The 21,823-nt window shown below is 52.3% G+C and overlaps 1 protein-coding gene across 3 annotated transcripts in view; it reads left to right on the top strand.

Annotated features, from left to right (window-relative positions):
* Positions 1-8,381, top strand: part of MLXIP (MLX interacting protein) — a gene marked incomplete at its 5' end in the record, with an annotated part of 60,058 nt that extends 51,677 nt beyond the window's left edge. For 2 of the 3 annotated variants that reach the window (XM_082667311.1, XM_082667310.1), the window contains 6 exons: positions 252-379; positions 931-1,032; positions 1,127-1,254; positions 1,451-1,574; positions 2,979-3,108; positions 3,696-8,381. In XM_082667311.1, the coding sequence (XP_082523437.1) occupies positions 252-379; positions 931-1,032; positions 1,127-1,254; positions 1,451-1,574; positions 2,979-3,108; positions 3,696-3,817 (734 nt within the window). In that variant the 3' untranslated portion in view covers positions 3,818-8,381. Of the gene's footprint in view, positions 1-251; positions 380-930; positions 1,033-1,126; positions 1,287-1,450; positions 1,575-2,978; positions 3,109-3,695 lie in introns of those variants that run through there. The other variant, XM_082667312.1, reaches the window with a different exon arrangement.
* Between the last annotated feature and the right edge of the window lie 13,442 nt (positions 8,382-21,823).

The following is a 21,823-nucleotide window of genomic DNA, read 5'->3' as shown; positions in this document are numbered from 1 at the left end:
CCTTGCAGACACTGAGGGGCCTTGCAGAGGGGCCCCTGGTGGCCCAGGAGGCAGGCCTCCTCGCAGCCCCCAGACCTGTGACTGCAGCGTCCAGCTGGCGTCCGTCAGGCCTAACGGAACCCACCCCCTGCCCCCGCCTGTTGGCAGGGGTTCCTCCTGTTTCTGCTCTGGGGCTGCCATGGAGGTTCAGGGTGGGTGTCGTGTGCAGCTGGTGCAGCCTGGTCCCTAAGGGGAGTCTCTGCTCTTCTCAGGTCGAGACTGCCCGAACTCAGGGCAGGCCTCTCCGTGTGCTTCAGAACAGAGCCCCAGTCCTCAGTCTCCCCAGAACAACTGCTCAGGGAAATCTTCTGCAGACCCCAAAAATGTGGCTGCTTTAAAGGTACCTGTTGGGTCTTGATTCCCTTGGAAGGATGGGGAGGCAAGGGCTTTGGGGATGACTGCGGCCCTTACTAGAGACGCACTGGAAAGAACCGTGGGCTTGAGGGGTGTCCCACGCCAGGCTGGGGTGGCATCAGAAAGAGGGAGGTTTGCTGCTTTAGCCTTGAGCCTGGTGGCCCCTCCCACCCCCCACCTACCCCCAGCCCCGTGGTGACAGTGGCCCTCAGCCCAGGAGCCAGCGCTGAGCCCTGTGGAGCAGAGGGAGGAGGCGGCAGCTGTCAGAACTGGGTCCAGGTGTGAGGGTGGCTGGGAGGGGCCGAAGCAGCAGCCTCGGGCCCTTGCTGTGCTCTCTCCTGCAGGGATGGTTTTCTAGTCCCGTCCGTCCCCCTCCTGGCTCCCGCTGGAGCCTTTTAGCTTCCTGTCGCCCCTCCTTCCACATAGCTCTCTAGAGGCCTCAGGGTCCCAATCTGCCCCTAATCTGGGCAGCAGGTGGGGGTGGGATGGGGAGGGGAGGGGTCCCTGTGTCACAGTGACGGGTCGATTTCCCCACAGAACCGGCAGATGAAGCACATTTCAGCCGAGCAGAAAAGGCGCTTCAACATCAAGATGGGCTTTGACACCCTCAACAGCTTGATCTCTAATAACACCAAGCTGGTGAGTGGCCGGAGGGCGGGGAGGGCCGACAGGATGGGCGGACATGGCGGGCTCGCCGCGCCCGCTGCCACCCTGACCCGGCCGCCCCTTGCAGACCAGCCACGCCATCACGCTGCAGAAGACCGTGGAGTACATCACCAAGTTGCAGCAGGAGCGCAGCCAGATGCAGGAGGAGGCCCGGCGGCTGCGAGAGGAAATCGAGGAGCTCAACACCACCATCATGTGAGGCTGGGCCTGGGGGCTCAGGTGGCACCCCGCCCTCACTGGCACGGCACAGGGGGGGCACTCATCGCTGGTGGAGGCCTCTGCTCAGCGCTGCAGCCCTTGCCCTCCTCCTTCTCCCCAGGCTCCCCGCCTGGGCCTGCCCACTTGGCCCCCAGCCACGCTGAGCTTCCTTGGACTCTTCCTGTCGTTTCAGCTCCTGCCAGCAGCTGCTCCCTGCCACGGGCGTCCCCGTCACCCGGCGCCAGTTTGATCACATGCGAGACATGTTTGACGAATATGTGAAAAGCCGGACTCTGCAGAATTGGAAGTTCTGGATTGTATCTTTGGGTTTTCTTTGCTCATCCCCCATCCCCCCACGCAGTGCACTAGAACCGCAGACACTGACCCTTCAGTTGCTTTAGAAAGATGCTCTCTAAACGGTTGTCGTTGAGTTTGTCAAGACAGGTAATGCTAGTTTCTGTCTTGAGAGGGAGGGGCCCGGCCGGGCCCACGGTGTGGAGCAGGCTGTCCTTGGTGCCCGCCCAGGCTTGGGGCTCCCTGGGGACCTGGAGCAGGCCCGCTCTGCGCTCTGAGTCCTTGAGAAGTAAAGACAAGGCTGGAGCCACTGGCAGAAGCAATAAGGTGGGAAGGAGGTGGGATCTGGTCTAACACGTCCTGGCACCAGCTCTGTCCTGGCAGCGGCGGGGAGTGTGGTACCACCCGATACCAGGGCTCACAAAGCGACTAAGTGGCAGAGCCTGGATTTGAAGCCAGTTCCCTCCAGGCTGTTTTCTGCGTTTGTGCCGCAGGGCCTTGACTGCTGTAACGAGGCACGGATACCTGAGTGCTGGGCTCTGTCTCTGGGGCCAAGGCCTCCCTGCACTTGGCCTTCCAGATGTCAGCAGGGCCCTTATGGGGGAAGGCTCTGCCCTTGTCACTCCCCACCCAGCCACCGCTGTGCCTCTGAGTGGACAGTGTGCACAGGGGTGGGGTCGGTCGCCGTGCCTGGGCCTGGGGTCTGACGGGCTGTGGAGGGGGTCACGTGGGAGGACGGATGCTCCAGCCTCAGCTCTGACAGGGCGGGTGGTGTCTGTGTGCACTAAAGGGCGGGTTTTAAAGGAAGAGACGGCAGACACCAGCTCCAGTCCCCCAACTTTGCTCTGGTCCTGGTCCTTGAGTGGAGCTGGCATGAGTCAGAACCTCTGTGGTCAGTCGCAGGTTCCTTGGCATCAGGCTGAGTGTGGTGACTGTGGTCGCCACCTGGGCTCAGGAACAGTTAGGGACCTCTCTCTGTTTCTCCCTCACTCTCTCTCCCCTCTCTCTCTCTCTCTGTCTCTCCCTCTCTCTGTTTCTCCCTCTCTCTCTCTCTCTCTCTCTCTCTCTGTCTCCGTCTCCCTCTGTCTCTCTCTGTCTCTCCCTCCCTCTCTCTCTCTGTCTCTCTCCCTCTCTCTCTGTCTCTCCCTCTCTCTGTCTCTCCCTCCCTCTCTCTCCCTCTCTCTCTCTGTGCTTCTGTCTCCCTCTGTCTCTCTGTCTCTCCTTCCCTCTCTCTCTCTGTCTCTCCCTCCCTCTCTCTCTCTCTGTCTCTCTCTCCCTCTCCTTCCCCCTCTCCCCACCCCACGCCCCGTCACAACTATGCACAGTTACTTGCCAGTCCTGAGGGGAGTTGGTCACAGGCAAGCCTGTGACTGGACTTCGTTCTCTCCACGCTCGCTTCCCTTTTCTTTAACCTGCGTGCTGTGCAGTTCAGCGTCATCATCAAGCCGCTGTTTGAGTCCTTCAAGGGTGTGGTGTCCAGCAGCAGCCTGGAGGAGCTGCACCGGACGGCGCTGTGCTGGCTAGACGAGCACTGCTCCCTGCCGGTTCTCAGGCCGAGTAAGTGGGGCCGTGTGGGCTTGGACGCGGGCAGGGCTGCCGAAAACCCAGGCTCTGCTGCAGGTGACCCGCAGACAGCTGGGGTAGGGAGGCGAGGCCGAGCCAGAGGCGCCCCTGCAGGGTGGGGGGCGAGGGCTCCCAGAGCCTCTCCTCAACTTCCTGCCACCTCCGTGTGCCCCTTTGATCAGATCTAGCTCGCATTTAGTGAGCACCTACTACTTACCAGGCCACGTATCAAGAATTTTCAGATACATTTTCGTGTTTAATTCTCGTAATAACGAAAAGAGCTGTGTCCGTGTATAAAGGCTGTAGAGGTGTGATGCTAAGACAGGGGAACAAGCAGGAAGAGGTCAGCGTTCCCCGCCCACCCGCAGCGTAGGAGATGGGACTGGGGGAGTCGTCTTAAAGGCAGAGGTGTGAGTGTCCAGACCTCAGGCGAGAGGCTCTCCTGGTGTCCGTGCCTCTCCTGCTTTGGGGGCCTGAGAATCCCCACGCGGGATGTACACACGTAACCGCGTGTTGTGTCCTCTGGGGGCTTGGAGTTCGCACCCCGGCCGTGTCTGCAGGCTACCCCCTCTGTCTTGCAGCCGTGCTGAACACCCTCCGGCACCTGAGCACCACCACGTCCATCCTGACGGACCCGTCCCAGCTGCCAGAGCAGGCGGCGGAGGCCGTCACCAGAATGGGCCAGAGATCTGGGGAGTCTTAGCAGTGCTTAGCGGGCACGTGGCCGCTTGAGAAGCCGTGGAGACCCTTCCCGCCTGTGGAGAGGAGGCCGCGGCCCTCACCTCTCCTGATGCGGAGCTTCCGGGCCTCCCTCCGACTGCGGCCCAGCCCGCTCAGAACGCCGCACTCAGGTCTGAAGCAGGTTCGGGTCCTGCCCAGAGCAGTAGCCCAGCTTAGGGAACCCCTTGCTGTGAACTCTGACTCAGCGACCTCTGTCACCGACCTCCCCTTCCCTCGGGGTAGCCCGGGTGAAGGGGAACAAAGGGGAACGCTGCCCGTCCCTGTCCTGTCCTGTCCTGTCCTGCTGGTGGGATGTCGGGGCCACGGCGGCAGTGCGGGGAGCAGACGGGGCAAGAGGGGGCATCACCCGCCCCCCCAAGTTAGGAAACGTGAGGGTCCTTCCCGGCTCCTGTCTAGAGACTTACACACGCTGCCTCCTGTCACCTCTCAGGCGCCCGTGGGGCAGTTGGAAGGCATCCTCCTTCCTGCCCCGACTCTGACCTTGTAGATAGATTGGACGTCTGCTCAGGCTTTGCAGGGCCGGCTGCTGGGGAAACCCCGCAACACACGTGTGCAAAGTGGTGGGTGCGCGTGCCCGCAGACAGGAACGGAAGCACAAGCGATGCGGAGCTGCTGCTGGCTTGGAGGGCCGCTCGGGCGGGACTTCGATCTGTCCTGATCTGGTTCCACTTGGCGTTGCACCTCCGTGGTGACACCGGCCTGAGAATCACGTGGCGGGGCTCAGCTGGGGCCCTGCTTCCGAGCCGCAGCCGGGCGGGCGGCCGTGTTTGATGGATGCTGCTGGCCCTTCGGGTGCAGTGTGTGAAAGACCAGGCTCCACAGTGCTGCCATCGGCCTGGTCGCCTTGTCTGGATTGTCCAGCTGGGAGCCCCAGATCATAACAGTTCCTGGACCAAAGACGCCACCACACCCAGCGTCTGTCTCGTGTTTGGAGGCAGAAGTTGAATGTTGACACCAGGCTCCGAGGTGGCTGCCTCGGAGCTGTCTCTAGGCGGCTCCAGACCAGACTGTAGAGAGTTGTATTCAGATTTGGTCCAGGTGGAGGGGGCAGCAGGCTGTTTCCGGATGTGGGAATTGCACTTGGAAGGGTTCAGAGGAGGGCACGGCAGGAGGGGCGGTCCCGGGCCCGTCCTCCTCTCGGTGTGTCTGCAAGAGCAGCTCTAGATGGAAGGATGCTCTCTAACACTCAGGAAGCCCAGCCAGGGGTACCTCCTCATTGAAAGAATGTGCTTTTCACGTCCTGCTGTGAAGTTCAGAGGCCAGCAGGCTTCCCGTTCAACCTCTGTCCTCCGGACCCGAGATGGAGACTGGGCAAGCGCTGGGCAGACCAGGAGCCCAGGGGCCCCAGGAGGGGCCGCTGTGGGCCACCCTCTGAAGCTTGGATCATTTCGGAGGCTCCTGCTGGATCCCGGAGGCCTGTGGAAGGTGCTCGGGGGTGCAGGCAGCCCCACCTCAGCCTCGGCTGTCGGAGGACGGAGGCGGGGTCCTCTCTTTGCCGCTGGCCGTGCCACTGCCCCTGCCACGGGTCACGACCGATCACCTGCTTCCTCATCCGTGCTCCAGCCCCGTCAAGGGCGCCTCAGCGGCACCCCTTCCCCTCCCCAGAACCCGTGTTTACAGGCTTTCGCATCGCTCTCCTGAGGCGCGAGCACGCAGCGAGGCTGAGCCAGCCCTTCGTTTCCACTGGGAGGAGGGACAGGAACTCAGCCTTCCCCCGGAGTGGACACGAGGTCTCCCTCAAAAGTGGAAGAGCACCGTGGTAAGAACTCCGTGAGGCTCAATAGGGAAAAAGGAAAGCCAGAGACGTTCCAGCCATGAGGCCTTGTGGAGGGTCCTGCCCTCGGCCTCGCCCCGTTCCTGTGCCTTCGTTAACCGCGTGGTGGCCGCGGAGCTCGGCCTGGCCATGACCTCTCCGAGATCACTAGCTTTCTCCCCACCCCTTGCTGGGAGTCTTTTTTTTTTTTTTTTAGCTCCGTGGGATATAAAATTGGCCTCTTCCTTCTCTGGCCTACCTCTCCCTCCCTTTGGCTGATGTAATGTTCATGATTCTGTTTTTTAAAATATTTAAGGCTGTTAGGTTGTATGAGGCATTGAAGGCTGTGTGTGTGTGTATGTGTGTGTGTGCGTGCGTGCGTGTGCGTGTGTGTGCGTGTGTGTGTGCCAGCAGACGTTTAACTAGATGCATGTTTTGTTTTGAGCTGTTTCCTTACATCCGTTTCTCTTGGTGCTCACCGTCATGGCTGTAGGGCTGCAGAGCCGTATCTCTTACTACAAACACGTTTGTTTCTTGCCCCGGCAGTTTTCCTGTTGTGGATTCTTGCCTGATGAGTCTGGCCAGACGGGGGCCTAGCCTGGACCTCTGTCCTGGGGCCCCAGGCCGGGGTGCAGGGACCCCGGGACCCCCTGCCGACCGCCTCCAGTGGATGCTGTAGTTTGTTTACACTCACTTTCACCCCTCCTGTCCCTCCTCCCGTAAAAGAGACTTAAAAATGCTGATGCTTTGGAGAATAAGAAAATCAATCTGAGAAGGAAAAAAAAAAAAAGCCCGTCTGGCACGTAATCTCTGAAAGTGTTTCTGTGAAACCTTTCTGTGCCGCCACCTCCCTTCCCACTGCTGGTTGCTGTTTGACACCGTGTGGGAGATGCAGGGAGAGTGGGGCTTTCCGCAGTTGGCTGGCCCGTCCCTCCCTCGGTCTCAGGTGGGTGACATCCAACTGTCACCCCTCTCCCACCAGGCCCCCAACCTGGCTGGGGTTTTCAGGGCACAAGGGAAGAAGCAGCCCCGGCGTCAGGAGTCAGTGTCGATGTGAGCACCAGGTCTCGTTGGGGAGGGACTGGCAGGGCGCTGCGGGTGACCCCGTGCACCCAGCTCCCTCTACTCTGTCCTTGTGACCTGGTCCCGCCTCCCTTTCTAGATAGCGCTCAGCCCTCCAGCTTGTTATTGCTCTGGCCGATAGAAAGAGAAACTTCGATTCTTAGGGGACGTGGCATCCCAGGGTGGGGGCCAAACCCCTTGTCCCTCCCCAGGTGAAGGGGTGCGGTGGCCTCCTCTCAGCCTGGGCCTCCCCTCCCTGTACAGCCGGCTCTCCACCTGGATGAGTGAGTCCGAGCGGCAGGCTCGTCGTCGTTTTCAAGATCACACGTTCTCGCTGTCCAGCTGAACGAGGGCTCATCAGGGTGGAGCTGGGGCTGTCCAGGGGGCCCGTCTGCCCGCGGCCTGCACACTTGCTCAGTGTGGACCCAGCCCCGCGCTGGCTAACCTGCCCCACTTCTGTTTTTTTATCTCACCTGGGCTGCAGGGGGGCAGGCTTGGAACACCGCTTGTCAGAGCAGCTTGGCTTCCTTGGTGGTGGGCCTGCTGAGGAAGGGAGCTGGGGCGCCCCAGTGTGGGCTTAAGGGCAGCAGTGGGCGGGGGTCCTTGGCTCCATACCCTTGGTGCCTCGTACATGAAAGAGGATTGTCACCATGTCTGAGCACAGATGACAGGACAGGACGCGAGGGTGGAGGGTGGAGGAGCTTGGACCTTCAACACGTACATTTCAGTGGTCGCGTATCCTTGACCCGCTCAGCAGGCAGGTGTGGGGATCGGAGGGGCTCCAGGAGCAGAGAGAAGCCTCAGGACCCCCCGGCTGCCTCCACACAGATCACCTGCCCTGTTTTCTTTTCCTTCTGACGCCTTGGCTTTCCCAGCTCACCACACAGGGCTGTTTCCTGTCGAGGCTTGTGAAAATAAGCCTTTGATAAAGAAAAGGGAACTTTTCCTGTTGAATGTTGGCTTTCACTATGCGTGTGTGTGTGTGTGCGTGCGCGCGCGCGTGTGCGCTTGCACAAGCCTGTGTGTGTGTTTGTGGGTGTTTACTTAATGGAATTTTATTTTTGTGAAATTCTTTTATAATTATGTAGCAAAATTCAGCTCCATCTCCCAGTCCAACTTTTAGTTCCAGAGTCAACCCTGGGCGTCACTAATTTGAAGAATTCTCTCCTGGGTTTCTGAAGGGAGATGCGCCACTGTCAAGAGTTGAGGTTGTGGAGAGGGTTGGGAGAAACAAGTCTGATGCATTTCCGTAGAGTTTACATCCTGCAGTTAAAAGGTAGGAAGGGCTCAACCAGGGAGACACGAAGCCCAGGCTATGTTTCTTGCGAGGGAGCTGGACCGCGGCCTCAGCCCGAGGTGCCCTGCTGCTGCTTTATCTGAATCTGTTCACACGGCTTGTTTTGCTTGTTTTGTAACGCCACAGCTGAAACAGCACGTTCTTTTCCTTTTTTGGGTTTCAGTTCATTGTATAAATGGTTCATTTTTTCTGTTGTGAGCTCTGGTGACTGTGTCAGGCCTCCGGTAGGAGACAGTCACCCCTTATGGGCAGAAAAACAAAACCCAAGGAGAGTTTTGTGAATCGGAGGCTCCCTCAGGCCTGCGCCATCCAGAGACGGCCCTTCATGCTCCACTGTTGAAAAGCGAGTTTCCACCAGCTGTATTCAACACTACAATGCAGTTCAAAAACTATATTTGCATCCAAGACAATAAAAAGCCGTATTTTTTTGAAAAGCCTGTGCTGTGTGGTCTTTGCTACCCTGCTGAGCAGTGGAAGATCAGAGCAGTGATGTTCACGCCTGACTCACTCGTGCTAGCCTTGGGGGAAGTGGGTGCAGCCTGGAGCCGAGGGGCTGGGAGTGAGGAGACAGGCCTGAGGCAGTGGGGCTCCGGAGGTGGCCCTAGAAGACTGCAGTCCTAAAGAGAGGCCTCCGCCGAAAGGCCCGACAGGACAGATTCTGCCCGTGAACTCACCAGGGCCAGGTGCTCCAGGCTTTTCCCAGGTGGACAGAGTCCAGGGGTACTTGTACAAAACTACCCGCTTCCTCGTGTGGAACTCGGGCAAGCAGCAGCCGCCCTGCCCTCTGTACTGGGTGGGCACGAGGGTCACATGAAGTCACGAGCGTCTGGTGCCCAGAAAGCACAGGTTATCACCAGTGTGGCCAGCACTGGCCCCAGCACAGAGCTGTTGGTGGTGGTGGTGGTGGTGGTGGGGGCTGCGTCGCGGTGATGCCCCCCGAGAGGGGGGGGCCCTGCTGACTGTTGACCCGACACTGTAGACAGAAAATGCTGGGAAGTTGACCAGCAGAGATGTCCCTTTGTTGTGCTGAGATGTTGATGATCTCTGTTTAATCTAAAAGCCTTTCTTTTAGTCCTACCATCTTCCTGTGCCCCCAGCTCCTTGGGGCTGGGCAGGGTGACTGTAAGATGAGCCGTGCTGTCCCCTTTCAGGCTGCCGGCCCCTCTACAGAGCTGCTGGCTTGTTTCACTGAGCAACTGCCTGGATCCATATCTCCTAAGATGCAGTGGGTTCATATGCAGGCCCTTGTTTGATCAACCCCCCACGCCTCCCCCGAGGAAAAAAGTCTTCATGACACAAAGCCAGATTTGGAGCCGTGAGAACCAGGGCCCCCTGAGAGAGGTGAGTGGCTCATGGACTCCTTGAGACTAGAAGGAACTCAGTTTCCATTGACCTCATCAGTGGGTGTCCAGTTGGTTCTTCTAACTTTTTTTTTTTTTTTTTGAGGTACGCGGGCCTCTCACTGTTGTGGCCTCTCCCGTTGTGGAGCACAGGCTCCGGACGCGCAGGCTCAGCGGCCATGGCTCACGGGCTCAGCCGCTCCGCAGCACGTGGGATCTTCCCGGACCGGGGCACGAACCCGCGTCCCCTGCATCGGCAGGCGGACTCCCAGCCACTGCGCCACCAGGGAAGCCCGGTTCTTCTAACTTTTTGAGCCCAGCCCCATGTTAGGTATGGGATCTTAAAGATAGTTGGGGTGTAATTAGGAGAAGAAGGGAGAGTTTGGAAGTGGGGAGGGAGGAGCGGAGTGTCTAGAGGGAGAGACCAGGGCACTGGAGCTTCCCTGTCTCAGTGTCAGGCACTGGGCCACATGCCCCACTCTGGACAGTTCTCGAGTGGGTAAGGCGGTTATTCCCATTTTATAGAGGAAGAAATCAAAGTCGTTTCCAAGGGGGTGAGGCTGCATGGGTCAGAGCCAGAAGGCTAAAGGTTCATTTTTTATCCTGTAACGGTCCTCTCCATCCACTGAATCCGGAGGATTATCCGTGACGTCCTTCCCCTCCCCTTCCCCTCCTCCAGCAGCAAGTCCTGTCGAGTTTGTCCTCCAAATGTCTTCCAAACACATCATCCACTTTTCTCCAGCCCCACAGTCATCATCACCCAAGTCCGAGTTGCCATCATTTCTCAAGTTCACACGATGGTGTCGTCCATCCCTTCTCTGTCTTGTAGCCTCGACCTTATAGTCAGTGGGAGCTTGAGGAAGTCCTAGTCCGGGCACAGCACTGACTCCACGCAGCCCTTCAAGGGTTTCCAGATAAAGGTCAGTCCACCCCGCTCCGTTGAGCCCATCCTGCCCCTACTTGCCTTTCCAAGCTCATTTTTGCTCTTTTCAGTTCCTTGAACATTCCATGCTTTGTTTTGTTTCACTCTTCAGGTTTTCCCAAGGGCTCTTTCCTCTGCCCAAGCCTTTGCCCGTCTCCACCCCTTTTCCTGAATAGCTCCTATTCTTTCTTCCTATTTTAATCCTTAAATGTCAGTTCTTCAGAAAGCAGCCCTAATGTTCCTCCCACCAACACACAGGTGTATGCACGCTCGCCCACGTACGCGCACACACGTGCACACACCAAGTCAGACCTCAGAGCAGCTGTATTTCCTCCGGATGCTGGTCATGTTTGTCATTATCATTTATCTTCCCCGCCAGGTTCTGAGGCCCATCAGAACAAGATGCCCATGACCACTGCTGTGCCCAGCTCAGAACCAGCACGGCAGGTGCTCAGGGCACCTGCCCAGTGGCCCTCAGGCCCAGGCCCTTCCACCAGCCCAGCGGCCCCTTCAGCACCTCCATGTCAGACAGGTGGAGGGTGTGGGGAGCCTGACGAGACGGGGCGGTGGGGGCAGGCAAGCAGCAGGTGCAGAGCTCAAGCTCAAGTGGGTGTCCTGCAGGGTTTAAGGTTGGCTCCTACGATTACATACTTAATACATCAACTTCAGTAATTCAGGTTGTAGATATGATTAGAATAGTCTCCAAATGGCATTTGAGAGCGTTTCATCTTGGATGTGGACTTGATTCTATAGAACACAGTCTGCCTTCTTTAGTAGCTCTGTTTTGTTCGTCAAGCTCTGAATTTAGCCTTGTGTAGGCTGCTGGGATTACACTCAATGTGTGTTTTACCTTTTTACTTCAGAAAATCTCCAGCACACACACAAGTAGAACAGTACAGTGAACCCCTACCTACCCGTCATCCACTGTAACGATGACCGACTCGGGGCCAGTTTTGTTGGCTATATACCTCACCCCCACCGCCATCATTTTGAAGCAAATCCCAGACACCATATGGATTTCATCTGTGAATAGTAAATGTGCTTTTGTTTCCAGAATTGCATCTACGCCTGCAACGTTGGTCGTTTGAAAACGCCCGAAGGCTTTGTGAAAAACTACCAAGGCACAGTTGATGAGAAACCTGGGGCGTAGGGAGTTCTGGTTGATCAGCTTTTCTGTTTCCCTGAATCATTAGCTAGAAAACCCTTATTGTTTAGAGAAGGGGAAAAGCTTTCTAAGTGTGTACTTTCATGCCTTATATGGGTTTGTACAGCAAACAGTCTAACCTCTTGATCTAGTCTGACTGACTGTCGCTCCTGGGGGATGTGACTGAACAGGGCTGGTTGGTACCATTACAGGTTTGTGGCGGGGATGGGGCCTTCCCACCTGTCCCCTTATCTGTCCCGCAGCCCAGATTCCAACCTATCGGTGTCTCCTGAGTCCTCAGCATAACTGAACACCCTCCCCACCTGCCATAGACAAAGGATCCTCCAGTTCCGTGCCCCGCCAGAACACCTGCCACAAGTTCCCCCAGCTTTCTCTCTTTCCTCCAGACTTTGATCAAGACACATGTGCTGAAGGATGAATTTGTACTCAGCTCAGGGGACACACGGTGAGTTTATTGGAGACACGACAAAAGTCTGTCTTGGTACCAAGGGGTGGGGAGAAGCACGGGGTGCCAGGGTGCCGTAGAGGAGCGGCAGGGAGACTGCTGGGGGGGGCGGGGAGGGGGTCAGGGAGCGGCCCCTGGAAGGTGGCCCCCGAGCCAGGACCCAGCAGGACAAGAGTCAGCCATGCAGAGGGGGCAAGACCTGCAGGGAAGAGCACATCTCATGGGAAGAAACGTTGACCAGACGCAACACCTGCCTTCGCATGGAACCTTCCCTCCCTCTCCACTGGGGCTTTTGCTCGTCTGTGGCCTCTTCCGTCCCGTGCAGTTTTCTCTTTTTCCAGTTGACTCCTTCCTCTCCCCCGAGAAGCGTCTCAAGTCTCTCTCCTCATAACCAGCCTTCCTTTAGCTTTCACCCTCCCCGGCCTAGAACGCATTCATTCCCACATACTCCACATCTCCCTACATGGCGTTGCCATCTGCCCAGTCGCTCAGGCCGGAGACTCACACGTCACCTTCGTTCTTCCTTTTCCCTCGCTTCCCACCTCTGATCTACCAGGAGGTCCTGTCAGTGGTCCCGCAAACCAGCTCGAACCCAACCGTTTCTCCCCACCCCCACTGCCACCACCCGTCCGGACAGTGTGCATTCCCAGGTTCCTCCTCTCGCTGCCCTCTGTCATCAGTTCCCCCCAGAGCTAGAGCGATCCTTTTAAAGACACCTACCACTCACCGTCCTTCCCCTGCTTAACGGTCCAGAGGCTTCCTGCCGCATTTAGAGGAAAATCCCAACTCCTCACCCTTTAGCTCCCGACTGCCTTGCGAGTGACAACATTTCTGGGCCCGAAAATCTGTAAGATGTGGACAATAATTACGCCTGGGGACTTCCCTGGCGGTCCAGTGGTTAAGGCTCTGTGCTTCCGCTGCAGAGGACGTGGGTTCGACCCCTGGCTGGGGAGCTAGGATCCCACTTGCCTCGAGGCGTGGCCAAAAAAAAAAAAAAAAAAAAAAAATCCCCACGGTAATTCCGCCTGCCCCGCTGGATCACTGTAGGGGTTCAGGGTGCTTGTTTTATAATCAGCATCTCCAGTGTCAGCTCCTCTTACTCTTCTTTCCCTCCCACCTTCTCCCCCGTCCCCTCTTCCAAAGTTCCCCGTTTTTATTAAGGCATTGCTAAGACCATCCTCCCTTTCTTTTTTATTGAAGTGTAGTTGATTTACAATGTCATGCCAATCTCTGCGGTATAGCCGAGTGACTCAGTTATACACATGTAGACATTCTTTTTCATATTCTTTTCATTATGGTTTATTACAGGATATTGAATAGAGTTCCCTGTGTTATGCATTAGGACCTTGTTGTTTCTCCATTCTAAATGTAATAGTTTGCATCTACCAACCCCAAGCTCCCAGTCCATCCCTCTCCCTCCCCCCTTCCCCCTTGGCAACCACAAGTCTGTCCTCTATGAGTCTGTTTCTGTGTTGTAGATGGGTCCTTTGTGCCATATTTTAGATTCCACATATAAGTGATGTCGTATAAGACCATCCTCCTTTGTAGGACACTGGACTCATTCTAGTTCTCCTTCCCCACAGCATCCTGTCCGCCCCCTTTTCATTTGTCAGATCTTGTGCTGTGAATTCTTTCTCTAGAACGTCGCTGACTGGTCCCGGGGCCTCGCCGCGGGCCCAGCTGGTACGGGTCAGAGTTGAGCTACTCCCCAGTGAAACTTCCCAGCTCTGGCCTGAAAAGTTCAGGAAATAGCATGGAGCTTCCCACCACACCCATCCTTGTGTCAAAAAATCTGCCCCCTCCCAGCCCTTGAGAACTTACTGCTCTTTTAGAACAAAGCCCCGCCCTTAGCCTGGCCTTCAGCTCAGCACTGACACTGTCTGCCATTACAGGTTCCAGGCAAAACGAACTCCCTGTGGTTGTGCAGTCACACCCCGCACTTCTTCCCTCTGTTCCTTCGCGAGCACTCCCCCCGCCCCCCCGAAGGCCGGGCTTCCTCCTCTCCGTAGCCTGCCCTGGCCTGGTCCTCCCCACTTTGGACTCTGAACTACCACCGGTGCTCCATTTCTGTCACTTACGTCACATGCTACCTTTTTTTGCTTGGTGCTGTAAATGTCAGTACTGCGTTCATAACATCACCTCTTCCTAAGGTAGGAACCACATCTCGTTTTATCAGTCATCTACCCTAGCACAAAGCTTTGGTGTCCTGAGCTTATGATCTAAGTCATATCTACTGCTACCTGCCCTATGAAATAGGTACTGTGATTATCCCCACTGTAGAGATAAGGAAGTTGAGGCTGAGAGAGTCACAGAACTTGCCCAAGGGCATCATCACGGAGTGCGAAGCTGAGCTGCAGGCCCAGGTGAGTCTGACTATAGCGCCTCCTGCAAATGGTAACAGCCGACACGTGCCAGTCCCCAGGCTAGACATCTTTACATAACCTGTTGTTATCCTCAAAAGACCCCATATGGTGGGGATAATTATCCTCTTTTTACACTGGAGAAAACAGAAGGCTTACCCTCTATGATAAGAGCACTCAACAGACTGGCAGTAGAAGGGCAGTTCCTCAACCTGATAAAGGCATCTACGAAAACCCCACAGTGAACATATTTAATGGTGAAAGACTGAATACTTTCCATCGAAGAGAGGAAGCAGACAAGGATGCCTGCTCTCACTAGGACTGGACAACACTGTCCCAGAGGGTCTAGTCAGGGCAGATTGACAAGACATAGAAACTCAAGGCATTCTGACTGGAAAAAAGGAGTAAAACTCTCTCTCTGTGCAGATGACACGATGCTTTATATAGAAAACCCTAAAGGATACACACACACGCACACACACACAAACACACACACATACACATAAGAGCTAGTAAATGAGTTCAGCAAGGTCCTAGGACACAAGGTCAATATACAAAAATCAGCTGCATTTCTGGACACTAGCAATGAACAACCCAAAAATGAAGAAGCAAGTCCATGTACAATAGCATCAGAGAGAAGAAAATACTTAGGAATAAATTCAATCAGGGAAGTCTAAGGCTTTTACACTGAAAATTGTAAAGCATTGTTGACGAGTATTATTCAGCCATGAAAAGGAATGAAGTACTGACACAGGCTACTACATGGATAAACCTCGAAAACATGGTGCTCCGTGAAAGGAGCCAGACACAAAAGGCCACACGTTGTATGAGCCCATATAAGTGAAATATCCAGAACGGGCAAATCCACAGAGACAGAAAACAGATTGGATGTGGTCGGGGGAGGGAGAGCAGGAGCGTACTTAATGGGGTCTCCGTTTGGGAGGATGACAGTGTTCTTGGGACTTAATATACGTGGTGGTCACGTGACATTGTGAGTGTATGAAATGCCACTGAATTGTACACTTTAAGATGGTTAATCTCATGTAAATTTCACCTCAATTTTTTTTTAATGTTGACAAAAATTTAAAGAAGACCTAAATAAATGGAAAGACATCCGGTGTTCATGGACTGGAAGACAGTACTGCCAAGATGGTAATACTCCCCAAAGTGACCTACAGGGTGCAGTGCAATCCCTATCAGAATTACAACTATATATTTTTTTTTTGCAGAAATGAACAAGTTGATCCTAAAATTCATATGGAAATGCAAGGGACCCAGAATAGCCAAAACGATCTTGCAAAAGAAGTACAAAGTTGGAGGGCTCACACTTCCCAATTCAGAAACTTACTACCAAGCTGCAGTAATCAAGACAGGGTGATACTGGCATTAAGACAGACATGTAGATCAATGGAAAGAAAGTCTAGAAATACACCTATAAATCTATTATCAAATGATTTTTGAGAGGGATGCCAAGACTCTTGTGGGGAGAGAATAATCTTTTCAGTAAATGATGTTGGGACTTAGAAGAAAACCGGTCTACATCGTCATGACCTTGGACTGGGCAACAGTTTCTTAGACATGACATCAAAAGCACAAGCAACCAAAGGAAAAATAGAGTACACTTCATCAAAAATAAAAATGTTTGTGTGTCAAAGGACACGATCAAGAAAGTGAAAAGACAACCCACAGAATGGGAAAAACTCTTTGCAAATCATATATAAGACAAGGGGCTGGTACTCAGAACATATGAAAAACTCTTACAACTCAATAATAAAAAGACAAGACAATTTAAAAACACACAAAGGATTTGAATGGATCTTTATCCAAAGAAAATATACAAGTGGCCAATAAGTGGCCATCTTTCACAAGAAAAGATGCTCAACATCGTTAGTCAGTCATTACGGAGATGCATATTAAAAACCACTGTGAAGGGGCTTCCCTGGTGGCGCAGTGGTTGAGAGTCCACCTGCCGATGCAGGGGACGCGGGTTCGTGCCCCGGTCCGGGAGGATCCCACGTGCCGCGGAGCGGCTGGGCCCGTGGGCCATGGCCGCTGGGCCTGCGCGTCCGGAGCCTGTGCTCCGCAATGGGAGAGGCCACAGCAGTGAGAGGCCTGCGTACTGCAAAAAAAAAAAAAAAAAACCACTGTGAGGGCTTCCCTGGTGGCACAGTGGTTAAAAACCTGCCTGCCAATGCAGAGGACATGGGTTCAAGCCCTGGTCCGGGAAGATCCCACATGCCGCGGAGCAACTGAGCCCGTGCGCCACAACTACTGAGCCTGCGCTCTAGAGCCCTCAAGCCACAACTACTGAGCCCGTGTGCCACAACTACTGAAGCCCGTGCACCTAGAACCCATGCTCCGCAACAAGAGAAGCCACCGCAATGAGAAGCCCGCGCACTGCAACGAAGAGTAGCCCCTGCTCGCCGCAACTAGAGAAAGCCTGAGCGCAGCAACGAAGACCCAACACAGCCATAAATAAATAAATAAATTTATTTTTAAAAAAACTTTAAAAATGAGGAAAGACAGCCCTTTATAGATACACATGAGTGATAAAACAATGATTCTCAAGTTGGGGAGATCAGAGAGAAGTGTCAGAATCAAAGTCTTTTTCAAATGATAGGAGTCCTTGACCTTACCTCCATTTGGAGATGACGTGGAGAACCACGACTAGCAAGCACGTGCCTGTAGCATCCCTCAGAAGTGGAGGGGCAGAGGCGGAAAGTTGAGATACAAGATGTGGAAATAATCAGGAGGATCACTTCATATGAATGTGTTAATATATATATTTTGTGGGTTTTTAAAGAAATTTTCATTGAAATATAGTTGATTTATGATGTGTTAGTTTCAGGTGTACAGCAAAGTGATTCAGTTAAACACATATATATGTATCTATTCTTTTTTTAGATTCTTTTCCATTATAGGTTATTACAAGATATTGAGTATAGTCCCCTGTGCTATACAATAGGTTCTTGTTGGTTAACTATTGTATATATAGCAGTGTGTATATTTTAATCCCAAACTCCTAATTTATCCTTCCCTCCCCTTCCCCTTTGGTAACTATAAGTTTGTTTTCTATGTCTGTGGGTCTGTTTCTATATATTTTTTGGGGAAAAACAGAGGTGGTTTTGGGAGAAAAGAAAATCTTCTCCTAAATAGAGTTGAGAGGTGAAAATGGAGTGAACTTGAATACAGAGGGCACAAGTCACTGTGGGATGCTAGTTGGATCTGTCCTTCTAAAGCAGAGCCCCCGGGCCTTCTCTGGTGGTGCAGTGGTTAAGACTCCAAGCTTCCAGTGCAGGGGGCTCAGTTTCAATCCCTGGTCAGGGAACTAGATCCCACACGCATGCTGCGACTAAAAGTTCGAATGCCCCAACTAAGGAGCCCACGTGCTGCAACTAAGGAGCCCATGAGCCGCAACTAAGGAGCCCGCCTGCCGCAACTAAGACCCAGAGCAACCAAATAAATAAATATTAAAAAAAAAAAAGAGAGAGAAAAAGCAGAGCCTCCCATAAACCGCTGACAAAGGGCCTCAGAAGCTTTTTCGGCAATAGAGCAAAATGTTTCAGCTCTCTGGTTTCTGTAGTGGGAGAAACCTCGGTTCTGATCTCAGCTTAGCTGCTTCTTAAGCTTAGGGAGTAGCACCACCAGCTAAAGAACTACTTAAATCTCTGAATCATGATTTTCTCATGTATAAAATGTTGATGACAATACAAAAATTGTTCCAAGGATTGAGTGTGATAATGTGTGTAAAACACTAGGCAGTCAATAAATGATAGTTTTTATCATTGCCTATTACAAAAAAATTTTTAAAAATTTTAAATTAAAAAATAAAAAAAAAGAACACTGTGAGGGCTTCCCTGGTGGCGCAGTGGTTGAGAGTCTGCCTGCCAGTGCAGGGGACACGGGTTCATGACCCGGTCCAGGAGGATCCCACATGCTGCGGAGCGGCTGGGCCCGTGAGCCATGGCAGCTGAGCCTATGCGTCCGGAGCCTGTGCTCTGCAACGGGAGAGGCCACAACAGTGAGAGGCCCGCGTACAGCAAAAAAAAAAAAAAAAGGACACTGTGAGATGCCTCTTCACACCTACCAAGCTGGTGATAATAAAAACAAAACAAAACAAAGCAAATGGAGAATAAGAAGTGTTGTGAAGGATGCGGCGGGCGATATTGGAATCCTTGCACAAGGCTGGTTGGAATGTTAAAATGGTGTGGGCTCTGTGGGGGAGTTTGGTAGTTCCTCCAGAAGTTAACTCCAGAGTTACTATGTGGCTCAGCAATTCCATTCCTAAGCACATGTTCCAAAGAAATAGCTGTGTGCAGATATTCATAGCAGCACTATTCATAATAGCCAAATGCAGAAACAACCCACGTGCCCTTGAAGTGATGAATGGATAAACCAAAGGTGGCATATCCATGGAGTGGAATATTATTCAGCCATAAAAATGGATAAAGTACCGACACAGGCTACAACATGCATGAATCTTGAAAACATTATGCTCAGTAAAATAAGCCAGACTAAAAAGGTCATGTATTGTATTATTCCATTTCTATGAAGTGTCCAGAATAAGAAAATCCATAGACAGAAAGTAGGTTAGTGGTCACCAGGGGCTGAAGGGTGAATGGGAAGTGACTGCTACAGGGTACAAGGTTTCTTCTGGGGGTGATGAAAATGTTCTGGAAACAGATTGTGGTGATGGTTGCTTACTGTGAATATACTTACATACAGACACACACACAGCTAAACTGCATACTTTGGAGAGATGAAGTAGTTTATGTAAGTTACATCTGGTCCTAACTAGAGGACCAGAAACTGGAACCCAAGAATATCTGCTTTTACACCAATGCTGTTGGGGGAAGAATGTTTCCAGGGCCCTTGAATAAGTAAATTAACAGAGTTGAGATGTCACAGAGCCTCAGAAGTATCGTTTTGAATATTCCTTCTCATTATAAAATACTATAGTTTTGGAGAGTCCATAGAAGGGCTGAGAGAAGTAATATTGGCTACACTGAAAAATCAGTTATACTATGCAAGGACTAATCCGCCCTGATGCTCTGCTTCGGTTGTGCCCTTCAGCTGGGAGTCTGAAGAGCAGATGAAGAGCTGTGAACAGGGAACTCTAATTTCAGAGATCAGTGAGAAGGAATGACAAACTCTACAAGCCCACTACTGTGGTGAACAGCCTTGGGACAGCCAAAGAATTTTACCTTTACCCATATATGTAAAGCTCTCCATTTTTCATCCTCTCTTCTCTGACAGCTATTTATTTCAAAATTTAAAATGTGTTTATTTTACTGATTTCTAAAATAATACATATTAATTTTAGAAAATTTGGAAAGTCCATAAAAATATAAAGAAAATTATCCTCGTCCCCAAAGATACTTTTTTCCAGTCTTGCTTTCTGTCCCTATACTATATAGGTATATACACACGTTTTTAAACTCAGTGAGAATGATGATAGATACAGTTTTGTATCCTGCTTCTATAAACATCATATTTGGAGCATTTTACCATACCATTAAATATTCTTTGAGGAAATGATTTTGAATAGCCACATAATACCATCTTATAGAGACACAATAGGGTTTTTTTTGTTTTTTTGCCATTTCCTTATTTTTAGTCATTTGGGTCACATGGCAGCCATGAAAATGTGCCTGTCAGATCTCCTACTTTGAAAAGCTAGTGGACTGGGGGTCCCAGCTGCTGTGCTCTGAAGCCCAGCGGCCCATCACGCAGGGCCCTCGTCTCCCACAGGCCCCTCCCAGCCAGTGACAGGGCGGCAGGGACACCGAGGCTGCCTCACTCCTGGGAGGTACGAGGTCCCTCTGACAAGTGACTTGGAGGATTTCCTGACAGCCTTGCTGATCTCTCTCAGCAAAGCACCTCAGGGTGAGATGCTGCTTCCTGCCCTCCTGCCTTCTCTCTTCTCTTCAGTGCAGGCCAGGCCTGCCTCTTCCTCCCCCACTTCCCCTTACGGGCTTGTCTGCGGATAAACCTTTCTTCGCGGCGAATCCCGTCTCCGGATCTGTGCCTCGGATGGCCTCGACTAACACAGGTTGCTTCCACTCTTGTTTCCTTGTTTGTTTTCTCATTAATGCTGTTATGAACACGTCAGTGTGTATATCCTGTCCCAGTTACGATCATCTCCTTAGGAAATTCCGTGAGCAGAGAATACCCGGGGAGGGTTCCCCAGTGAGGGATAGCATCCTTTTATAAGACGGGCACCTGTTTCCAGAAGTGGGTGAGTAGGCCTTTCACTGCCTCGTCATCAAGCCCGAGCTCTTGTAAAACCTCTGCTGATTGGATGGGCGGGAAAGAGAGCCTTCTGTTTATTTGCCTTTCTCGGTTACTCAGTGAGGTTCAGCCGAGTTTCACATTTACGGGCTGTTTGATTTCTTGTTTTCACATTGAAGCATTTCTTTCTCCTCTCCCCTCTCCTCCTCCTCTCTTCTCTCTCTCGTTATCTGTTGCCTTGTCTATTTCCTTTTGATTTTTCCTCTCGTGTTTTAAATCTCCAGAATAAGAATATGACCTTGCTTAAAAGTGTTTTTCTTACAGCTTTATGTTCCTGACTCTTCCTTTATAAATTGAGCAAGTTTTAGCTCTAAAGTTTGAGCTCGGTCTCAAAAAGTTCCTCCTGAAAAAAGTAAGTCCTATTATCATATTCGTGTTTTCTTCTCTGTGACCCTTGATTACTTGTTTTCCTCTTCTCTGTGAGTCAGCGGCACTTGATTTTTTTTTTTTTTAATTTTTAAATTTTTGGCTGCATTGAGTCTTCATTGCTGCACGCAGGCTTTCTCTAGTTGCGGCGGGCGGGGGCTACTCTTCGTTGCGGTGTGTGGGCTTCTCATTGCGGTGGCTTCTCTTGTTGTGGAGCACAGGCTCTAGGCGCGAGGTCTTCAGTAGTTGCAGCACGCAGGCTCAGTAGTTATGGCACTTGGGCCCTAGAGTGCGCAGGCTCAGTAGTTGTGGCTCGCAGGCTCTAGAGCACAGGCTCAGTAGTTGTGGCCCACGGGCTTAGTTGCTTCGCGGCGTGTGGGATCTTCCTGGACCAGGGATTGAACCCTTGTCCACTTCATTGGCAGGTGGATTCTTAACCACTGCGCCACCAGAGAAGTCCCCTGGATTTTTTTTAAAAAATGTTTTATTTTGAAATAAATTTAGAAATACAGCAAAGTTATAGATAGTACAGAGTTCCCATACACCCTTCTCCAGTTTCTCCTAAACGTGAAGTCTTACATAACCCAGCCACATCTATCAAAACTAAGAAATTAACACTAGTACGGGCTTAATTTGGGTTTTTCCACCAGTTTTTTCACTAATATCTTTTTCAAATCCCCTCCAAGATTGCATCCAATGATCATGTCCCCTTGGTCTCCACTCTGTGATAATTTTTATGTCTTCCTCGATCTTCCTGACCCTGACCCTTTTGAAGAGGACTGGTCAGGGTTTCTGCAGATTATCCCACAATTTGGGTGTGTCTGATATTTTCTCAGGAGGACGCTGGGCTTGTGGATTTGGAGGAAGAGTCCCACAGAGGTGAGGGGGTGCCCTTCCCATCATGATGTATCGGGAGCACCCGACACCCTGACTGGAGGTGTTTATGTCACTACAGGTGGTGTTGACC

The sequence above is a fragment of the Grampus griseus genome (genome assembly GCF_964374135.1).
Source record: "Grampus griseus genome assembly, chromosome: 12".
Lineage (NCBI taxonomy): Eukaryota > Metazoa > Chordata > Mammalia > Artiodactyla > Delphinidae > Grampus > Grampus griseus.
This window is presented reverse-complemented; position numbering and strand designations above follow the sequence as displayed.